Source organism: Primulina tabacum, chromosome 3 (assembly GCF_025594145.1).
Source record: "Primulina tabacum isolate GXHZ01 chromosome 3, ASM2559414v2, whole genome shotgun sequence".
Lineage (NCBI taxonomy): Eukaryota > Viridiplantae > Streptophyta > Magnoliopsida > Lamiales > Gesneriaceae > Primulina > Primulina tabacum.
Window position 1 is genome coordinate 2,554,627 of NC_134552.1, and position 9,881 is coordinate 2,564,507.

General features: G+C 40.6%; 2 protein-coding genes across 2 annotated transcripts; one reads left to right on the top strand and one right to left on the bottom strand.

Annotated features, from left to right (window-relative positions):
- Nucleotides 1-4,401: 4,401 nt before the first annotated feature.
- Nucleotides 4,402-5,613, top strand: LOC142538287 (uncharacterized). The gene has a single exon (XM_075643643.1). The coding sequence runs from the start codon at nt 4,402-4,404 to the stop codon at nt 5,611-5,613; it is 1,212 nt and encodes a 403-aa protein (XP_075499758.1).
- A 347-nt stretch (nt 5,614-5,960) lies between these two features.
- LOC142539285 (uncharacterized) lies at nt 5,961-7,811 on the bottom strand. The gene has a single exon (XM_075644642.1). It carries the CDS (start codon nt 7,158-7,160, stop codon nt 6,039-6,041), a length of 1,122 nt encoding a protein of 373 aa, XP_075500757.1. The 5' UTR covers nt 7,161-7,811; the 3' UTR covers nt 5,961-6,038.
- Between the last annotated feature and the right edge of the window lie 2,070 nt (nt 7,812-9,881).

Below are 9,881 nucleotides of genomic sequence, written 5' to 3' on the forward strand. Positions count from 1 at the left end.
CGAGACAGAAGACCACCAGGTTGGCTTTCAGATTATGTCACTGAAAGCAATATTGCATTATTATCTATTATCAGATGATGGTGAGCCATCGAGTTTTCACGAGGCTACTCAAAGCTCGGATGTATCTTTGTGGATGATAGCAATGCAAGAAGAGTTGGAGGCATTAGACAGAAATAAAACCTTGGATCTTGTTACACTACCACGAGGAAGGAAAGTCATTGGAAACAGATGGGTCTATAAGATCAAGCATGATGGTAATAACCAAGTGGAGCGGTATCGTGCTAGATTGGTGGTAAAACGATATGCTCAGAAAGAAGGCATTGACTTCAATGAGATATTTTCTCATGTGGTTCGACTTACAACAGTCAGAGTAGTGTTGGCATTGTGTGCGGTGTTTGACCTACATCTAGAACAGCTAGATGTGAAAACAACATTTCTTCATGGGGATCTTGAAGAAGAAATCTATATGCTCCAGCCAGAAGGTTTTGCGGAAAAAGACAAAGAGAACTTGGTTTGCAGGTTAAAGAAATCTCTGTACGGTCTCAAACAAGCGCCGAGGTGTTGGTACAAGAGATTTGATTCCTATATCATGAGCCTTGGATACAACAGATTGAGTGCAGACCCTTGTACGTATTTCAAGAGGTCCGGTGATGATTATATCATTTTGCTATTGTATGTGGACGACATGTTGGTAGCAGGCCCCAACAAAGATCATGTCCAAGGATTGAAGGCACAGTTGGCTAGGGAATTTGATATGAAGGACTTGGGACCAGCAAACAAGATTCTAGGGATGCAAGTTCACCGAGACAGAAGCAACAGAAAGATTTGGCTTTCCCAGAAAAATTATTTGAAGAAAGTCTTGCAACGCTTCAACATGCAAGATAGTAAGCCAATATCGACCCCTCTTCCTGTTAACTTCAAGTTATCCTCCGAGATGTGTCCTAGCAGTGAAGCAGAGAGGATGGAGATGTCTCGAGTACCATATGCATCAGCAGTGGGAAGTTTGATGTTCGCCATGATCTGTACAAGACCGGACATTGCTCAAGCAGTGGGAGCAGTTAGTCGGTATATGGAGAATCCTGGAAGAGAGCATTGGAGCACTGTTAAGAGGATCCTTAGATACATTAAGGGTACCTCGAATGCTGCATTATGTTATGGAGGATCGGATTTTACACTCAGGGGCTATGTCGATTCAGATTATGCAGGTGATCCTGATAAGAGAAAATCTACTACTGGTTATGTGTTTGCACTTGCAGGGGGAGGAGTAAGCTGGTTTTCAAAACTGCAGACAGTTGTGACATTATCTACAACAGAGGCAGAATACATGGCAGCTACTCAAGGTTGCAAGGACGCAATATGGATTAAAAGGTTATTGGAGGAGATCGGGCACAAACAAGAGAAAGTATCTTTGTTTTGTGACAGTCAGAGTGCCTTGCATATCGCAAGGAATCCAGCTTTTCATTCCAGGACGAAACACATTGGAGTACAATTTCATTTTGTGCGAGAAGTAGTAGAGGAAGGAAGTGTGGATATGCAGAAGATCCATATGTACAATTCTGTAACTTTTCGACTTGTCGTCGAAAAGAGCTCGTCCCTCCTTTTTATATGTGAGACGAAAATGAGGGACTATCAGTGTTGTTGTTGGAAAGAAGCGTTGGGTTTTGTTGGCGTATTTGTGGTGAAATGCGAGGGAGGTAGTGGTGGGTTAATGCTTATGTGGAAGGCGCCTATAACTGTATCTGTTCTTTCATTCTCTTCTGGACACATCGACAGTACAATTCAACATGATGACAAAATTTGGCGATTCACTGGCTTTTATGGGAATCCAGAATCTTGCAAACGGCATCTCTCTTGGACTCTCCTAAGCCGGCTGAGTGGTATGCAAGAAATCCGAGATCTTCCGTGGCTTGTGGCTGGTGACTTTAATGAAATCTGTTTTGATACGGAAAAATGGGGAGGTAATCCACGGCCATTGTCCCAGACCAGAGCATTCCGAGAGGCTCTCGACGCTTGTTCACTCCAGGATCTCCATGGCAGTGGAGAGTTCTTTACTTGGGTTAATCGACGTTCATCCAACAATCTTATATTTGAGAGTCTTGATAGGTATGTCGCTACTTTTGAATGGAGAATGTTATATCCGTCATCACATGTGCAGTCCCTCGATTTCTATCACTCGGATCATAGACCTATTCTGATTGAGATGGGGGGAACACAGAGTAAAGTTGTGAAAGCTGCTAATCCTGTATTCAGATTTGAACAGTATTGGGCTACTGAGGAAGACATTACTGATGTGGTGCACATGGGATGGGATAAAACCAACCGGGTAAATACAATACCCCACTGGCTTAAAGGATGCAAGAACATGTTGAGGGATTGGGCGAGTACTCGGTTTGGCTCTATTCCCCGGCAACTCCGAAATAAACGAACCAAGTTGGCTCAATTGAGAACTCATATTAAATGGCAGCAATCAGCTGGGTGGATCGAGACCCTTGAACGTGAAGTAGAGGATCTGGCTACTAAGGATGAAATTTACTGGAAGCAACGCAGCAGGGTTAACTGGCTTGCGCATGGGGATAGGAATTCTAAATATTTCCATGCTTGTGCGACGGCAAGACGGGCCAAAAACCATATTAGAGGCCTTGTTTCGACTCATGGAGATTGGTGTTCGGAACAGAACGGCATGGCTGAGATAGTAGAAAATTATTTCACCAATCTGTTTATGTCTAGCAACCCATCGGAGGAACAAAGGAATCTATTTCTGAGCTGCGTTCCTGAAACGATAAATGAGAAAATTAACTCAGTACTATGTGCTCCTTTCTCTGCTGCAGATGTAAGAAAAGCAGTATTTGACATGCACCCGGATAAAGCCCCAGGGCCAGATGGTATGTCTGTTTTCTTCTTTCAGAAGTATTGGGATGTGATTGGGGATGAATTGTCTAAGGCTGTATTGAAGATACTCAATGATGGGGCGGACATTGCTGACTGGAATGCCACAGTGGTTACTCTTGTGCCGAAAATTCAGAACCCTATGACATTGAAAGACTTTCGACCGATCAGTCTTTGCAATGTTTGTTACAAAATTGTGGCACGTAGCTTGACTAACAGGTTGCGACCAATCTTTAAAAAGACAGTTAATGAATTTTAGAGTGCCTTCATCCCAAGTAGACTGATCTCTGACAATATTATTCTGAGTTTTGAAGCTTTACATTGGATTCGAAGCCGAAAAAATGGCCAGAAAGGTTATGGTGCCTTAAAACTTGATATGAGTAAAGCCTATGATCGTATGGAGTGGAGTTTTCTGGAAAGTATGATGCTGAAACTGGGTTTTTCAACACACTGGGTGGCTAGGATTATGAATTGTGTGCGAACTGTCACATACTCTTTCGCTTTAAATGGTGACACTGTTGGTAACGTCATTCCCAGCAGAGGATTGAGACAGGAAGATCCCCTTTCTCCTTATTTATTTGTATTATGTGCTCATGGATTATCTTGTGCTCTTCTATCACTTGAAGAACGGAAGTTATTAACTGGTGTTCGTATTGCATCCTCATGTCCTGCTATTACTCATCTTTTCTTTGCAGATGATAGCCTGCTATTCTTCCGTGCTACTATGTCTAACTGTGAGGCTATCAGGAATTGCTTATTATCTTATGAAAAGGCCTCGGGGCAGCTTATTAATTTTGTGAAGTCCTCCCTATCTTTCAGCCCGAACACTGATGAACAACTAGCAGAAAATATCAAAAACAGGTTGGCCATTTCGATGGTGCAAGGTCATGATGTTTACCTTGGCCTCCCGGTGTTCTCCACTCGAAACAAAAAGCTGTAATTTAGATATTTGGTGGACAGGGTTGTTCAAAGAATACAAGGGTGGGGTAACAAAACCTTCTCGGCAGGAGGCAAAGAGACTTTGATAAAAGCGATGTTGCAGTCAATCCCCACTTATGCTATGTCTTGTTTCCGTATTCCGAAATCAATCTGCATGGCAATTGAGCGTGAATGCTCTAATTTCTGGTGGGGTGTTAATAAGGGGAAGCCGAAGATGCATTGGAAATCTTGGAGTTCTCTCTGTAAACCAAAATGCAAGGGTGGACTGGGTTTTAGACACCTGGAAACATTCAATAGGACTCTATTGGCTAAGCAGGTTTGGAGGATTATAGTGGAGCCATCCTCCCTAATAGCTCGTGTCCTAAAGGCTCGGTATTTCCGACACCAAGATATTATGACGGCTAGTCTCGGTAATAATCCCTCTTACCTCTGGCGCTCTCTGTTGTGGAGTCGCCAGTTGCTAGATGGTGGGCTTTGTTGGCAGGTGGGCGATGGAACAAAGATTGATATTAAAGAGGACAGATGGATAACGAGGCCAGGGGGAAAGGCGTTTTAGCTCAAGCACAGGACAATCGAATGGTGGTCAAGGACCTTATAGAAAATGGGAGATGGCGGGAACCAAAGATTCGAGAACTATTCCCACACCACTTAGTGGATGACATCCTTGCCATCCCTATTGCCTTATCTCAGAGTGAAGATCACCGATTCTGGTTATTTGATCCGAGAGGCAAGTACACAGTTCGTGATGGGTACAAGGTAGCAACAGGATTTTATGAACCGCCAGAATCTAGTTCGACCTCGCGTATGGAGGGCTGGTGGAAATTCCTCTGGGCTCTTTCGATCCCTCCGAAAGTACGAATATTCTGTTGTAGGGCGATACTGGATATAATACCCACAGAACAGAATCTCTTAGCGCATCATGTTCCTACCTCAGGTATGTGCCCGCTATGTCATTATTCTTGTGACTCGTCTTGTCATGCATTATTCATGTGTCCTTTAATAAAAGCCTGCTGGCTTGGGACGAGTTTCTGGCCAACTTTCAAAAAGGTTGGACATCTGAGTACAATTGATATTTTTCTATGGATGAAAGAAAATCTCAGTAAGATTGATTTTGAGCGGTTTGTGGTGCGAGCTTGGGCAACCTGGAATGAAAGACTCAGTCTGATCCATAAGAAAAAGGATCTCGCTGGCGGAACTAATAGTGATTGGAGTGAGATCTTTCTTAACGATTTCCAAATGGCTCGGAAATCTTTATATTCACCAGCCGGTAAAAACCAGTGCCATTCTCCTGAGATATGGATGGGGCCACCCGAAGATAAACTTAAACTGGATGTTGATGATGCCTATAATGAGGGTTCTAATAGCTTTGCAATTGGAGGGGTGGTTAGAAACCACGAGGGACAACCTGTGATGGCTTTTGGTAGTAAGATTGACAAACCACAGTCCGTTACATATGCTGAGCTTCTCGCTATTGAAGGTGGACTACATATTTCTCATGAGCGAAACCTTCAGATTTATCATATTACGTCAGATTCTCTTCTAGCGGTGCAAGCAGTCACTAGCCTAAAAGAGAACTTCAGCTATGTAGGGTCCAAAGCTAAAGACATCAGAATTCTTCTGGACCCTCATAGTATCTCTCACTTGAGTCATGTTCGGCGCTCAGCTAATGAAGTTGCACATTCTCTTGCTCCTTTTGCTAGTTCATCTTCATCCCATTTTGTATGGGAGGTTGGAGATTTTCCTCTTTGGTTAATTCATCTTGTAACAAAAGACATATTTACTTCTTAATAAATTACAAGATCTTGACCTTCAAAAATAATAGTTTGATCTATAAAATTTCTCAAAAACTAACGTATTTGACTAGTACTAATCATATATATTATAAAAAAAATTATAATTCACGTTTTAGTAATCATAAACTCTCACCCTCCTTCATCTATTTGATTTTTTAAACATTAATAAAATATTATTATTTTTATATAATTTAAAATATATTATTTATTATATTATATTATTGTTTTATATGGTATAAAGTGTATCGATCTATGATCCAATTCAGCCAATTAAACCGTTATTCTAAAGTGAAGTGATTCGATAAAAGCCAAGATTAGAAGTTTTGTATTTAATTTAAAAACAAAGTTAAGAATTTATTTATTTGATTTGATTTAATTATTATCATATAATATAGAGAAGTGAAGGGAAATTGAAATGCCTCACGGCTTACACTTCAATTTGAGTGGCTTCCCACACAGACAATCGTTGTTAATGAACGACGACGCTTCGAGACGATCGAAAGGACCGCCCGGCGGAATCGGCCCGCAGAGGTGGTTGTAGCTGACGTCGAGGTGTCCGACGTACCCTGCCGATAATATGGACTTCGGAATGCCGCACCTCAGCAAGTTGTGCGATAGATCAAGTAGCGTAAAATACGAGCTCTGCACGAATGAATTTGGAATGCAGCCTTCCAAGGAATTTCTGCTCAGGTTCAATGAACTGATGTCGGAGCTGATTAGAGATGGTGGAATCCTGCCGGAGATTAGGTTGCCGTCCAGATTCAGTGTCGCGAGAACCGCCATTCTGCCAAGGGAAGGTGGAATCGGGCCGGAGAGTCGGTTCAGCGAAAGATCTAGATCCGAGAGACGGTAGATGGTGGAGATGGAGTTCGGGATCAAGCCGTTTAATCTGTTTTTGCTGAGTAATGCTCGGCTCAACATGCGTAGATTCCCGATGTTCCTCGGGATTGTGCCAGAAATTCTGTTGTTCCTCAGATCTAGATGCATTAACGAGGAAAGGTTCGTCAGTGAGAGAGGAATCGTGCCGGAGATCAGGTTGTCTGCTACATTCAGCACCGTGAGCCGACTCAGCCGGCCGATATCGCTCGGGATTTCGCCGGTGATCCGATTCCCGATCAAGTCAAGGATTCGGAGGTATGGTAGATTGGCAATGCACGGCGGTATAATTCCCGTGATGTTCTTCCAATCGGCGATTGTGAGGCTTGAGAGCCTGGTGAGACGGCATATCTCCGGTGATATGGTGCCGCTCATGAACCCGGTCCGGTTGGCTTTCTCGTAAATGGGATCCTCCGACTCACCACGGAGGTTGATGTCGGCGACGCGGTGGGTCTCAGGGTCGCAGCTGACGCCGTACCAGTTCCTGCAACAGTTGATGCCCTTCCACGAGTTGAGAATGCCCAAATAAGGCTCTCGAAGGTTTCCCTTGATAGACAAGAGAGCTGCCCGGTCCGACGGCGGGCAGGCGTTAGTTACAGGAGCTATACATAAAATCACGACCGCAGCAGCTAATATCACACACAAGAAGGTACCCATCTGGGCCATGGAACTCCAATATCCCTCCCTAAATCACACAATTCCTGGAGCTTGTACTGACACTATCTCACTCTCAACAACACACTTTTTCACAGGGTGTCTGCGTGTTTTTCTCTCTCTCCGTAATGTAGCTTTGAATGTGGCGAGTGAGAGTTATATAATAATATCACTGCAACTTCATGCACGTTGGATCGGAGGATGAAGGGGGGATTCACTCACTATGGATGGGCGTAATGACAGTTTCGCCCCCTCCCCCTCACGTGTGGTGTGTGGCTAACTGGGTACATGTAACATGGTAGGGGTAAGATTGACATGGACTGAAGATTCATAGGAAACATGATTGGGAATCGAGGTCAGTGATCTTGTTCCACTGTTTTAATACGTGCCCACATGCAGGAATTTAATAACAAAATCTTGCAGTATTTTTCAAATATTTTTTAGTTTATATAAAATTACGGGGCATCTACCTAGATTTATAGGCACTACTTCAGTAGATTCCGGGGAAAGTTTGAATTTTTACGAAAAATTGAATATATAATTTTAAGATTTTGTGGCCCGAGCGGACACATTGCACAAGAATTTGTTCATGATGAATTATTTAATATGTTGTGTGGAAATGAGTCATCGGAAGATCAAAACATAGATTGGGTACAAGTTTGCCACATTTTTTCTCTTAAATGTTGGATCTAAAATAAATTATGACTTCACTGATGAGTTTGACTGCAAATAGGGATGTAAGAATCCATTCGTTTGCTAGCTACTCGGTGTTTGATTTGGTAAAATGTTTTTTTAGATCATTCGTTGAGTTTAGCGTGTCGATATCGAACTCGAGTTCAACAATTTTATCGAGTCGAGCTCGAACTTAAGGATATTTGGCTCACAAGTTCGAGCTTGGCTCGTTAATGTGACTCGAACTCAACAAGTCTGTTGGCCTTGACTGTAATAATAATTTACATTGTCCAACATCGAAATTTCAGTACAAGAGAAGTGATTGAAAGTTTGTAAAATGATAAGCATATGTCCTCAATTTTCATATTTTAGTCGGTCTCTTTGCTAAAAATGATCGACGAACTCGAAAACGAGCTCGAATCTCACGATAAAAACTTAAATCGAGTTCGAACCGAGCACAAACCAGTATTTACTTTAAACGAATCGAGTCGGCTACAGCGACTCGATTCGTTGTTATCTTTTGTGTGCAAAAATGACTGTAGTTAAATAAGTTAAATCAATTTGTCCAAACATGACAAACGACGCAGAAATCTTATCAATAGACTGTTCACATTTGGCCCATATATTTAAATGCCGCAGGCTCGCCGGAAACGGCAGCCTACTCGGCGGAATTTTCTATCCTCTGCAATGCAATCTAAAGACAGCCATTCATTTTATTTATTTATATTTATTATTTTGTTCCATTATCATAGTATAATTGCACGGCCGACTTAAAAAATGTCCCGAGTTTGGTACATGTGGGGAAAATTACATCTCCAGTCTGGTTACTTGCACGTTTTTTTTTGTCATCTATGCGTCAACTCGGAGTCTTAATTCATTTAGTATCTAATTATAGTATTTTTTTCGATCAATGTGTTTATACGATACTGAAAAATGATGATGTGATACCTAAAATCGTCGACATGATGTTGTACATTGGTGCTGTTGTTTTTGAATGCACGTCAGTACTACGATGATAAATTAATAAAATTTAAAAACAAAATCAAAACAGTAAACAAAGACCATAAATTGGTAAAATCAAGATAAAAAAAATGTACAAATTATAGGACAGAAATAAAATTCTCTCTATTGTATGGGACGGGACAGTGGTGAATCATGAAGAAGCAAGTGGTAGTAATTAGTTGTTTAAATCCTTATCGAAATTATGTAAATGCCTTCGATAAAGTATTAAATTATAACTATTATCGAATAATCAAAAGCACATATTTAATTGACAAAATTCATATCATTTAAAGATTATTAATTGATATACAGAAACACTGCATTCAAGGTGGAATTTTATTCATCGTTGCCAACATTTAGAGTCATAAATTGTGAAGGGTCCACGTAAAATTTAAAATTTAAATTCATGTTCTGTTATCTGCGATATTGATAATTGTTTTTGGAATATACAGGTACACATTATTATTAATTTTTTAACATAATTTTTTTTTTTACTTTTTTTAAAAAATATTCGTTTAAAACAAATTAAACATCTTTAAAAAAAAATTCTAGTGATTTGTTGAATATGGGATTTCTAAGTCGAACATTGTTTTACCGTGAAAAAGAACTGTGGTTGGATTTGTTGATGCTGTTTCCAGTATCTGCTTTGAGAGAATAAAATTTCAAAACAATATAATATATGTTCAATTTTGTTTCTAGAAAAATAAAATTTACTATAGGTATAAAATTGCGTGTGTTTTTGTCAATGTATATTTAAAAAACATTATATTCTGATATATATTGAGAATGTTAAAAAAAATTAAATATAATAGTAGAAAAATTTAATGGCGGTGGTTTGTTTGTTTGATTGTTTTTTCCCTTTCAATGAGATCGAATTCACGTGCTTTGAATAATTACAAATTTTTGAATTTATTTTGGGCCTAGGTGATCTTAGAATTCGTGGACCATGTGAAAAACATGGGCTAACACAGGCCTTAAAAGCAGGCTGATTCAAGGTATAAGAAGCAATTGTGTCCATGTGCATTGGATACATCTTGGACTGGGGAACAACCTGAACAA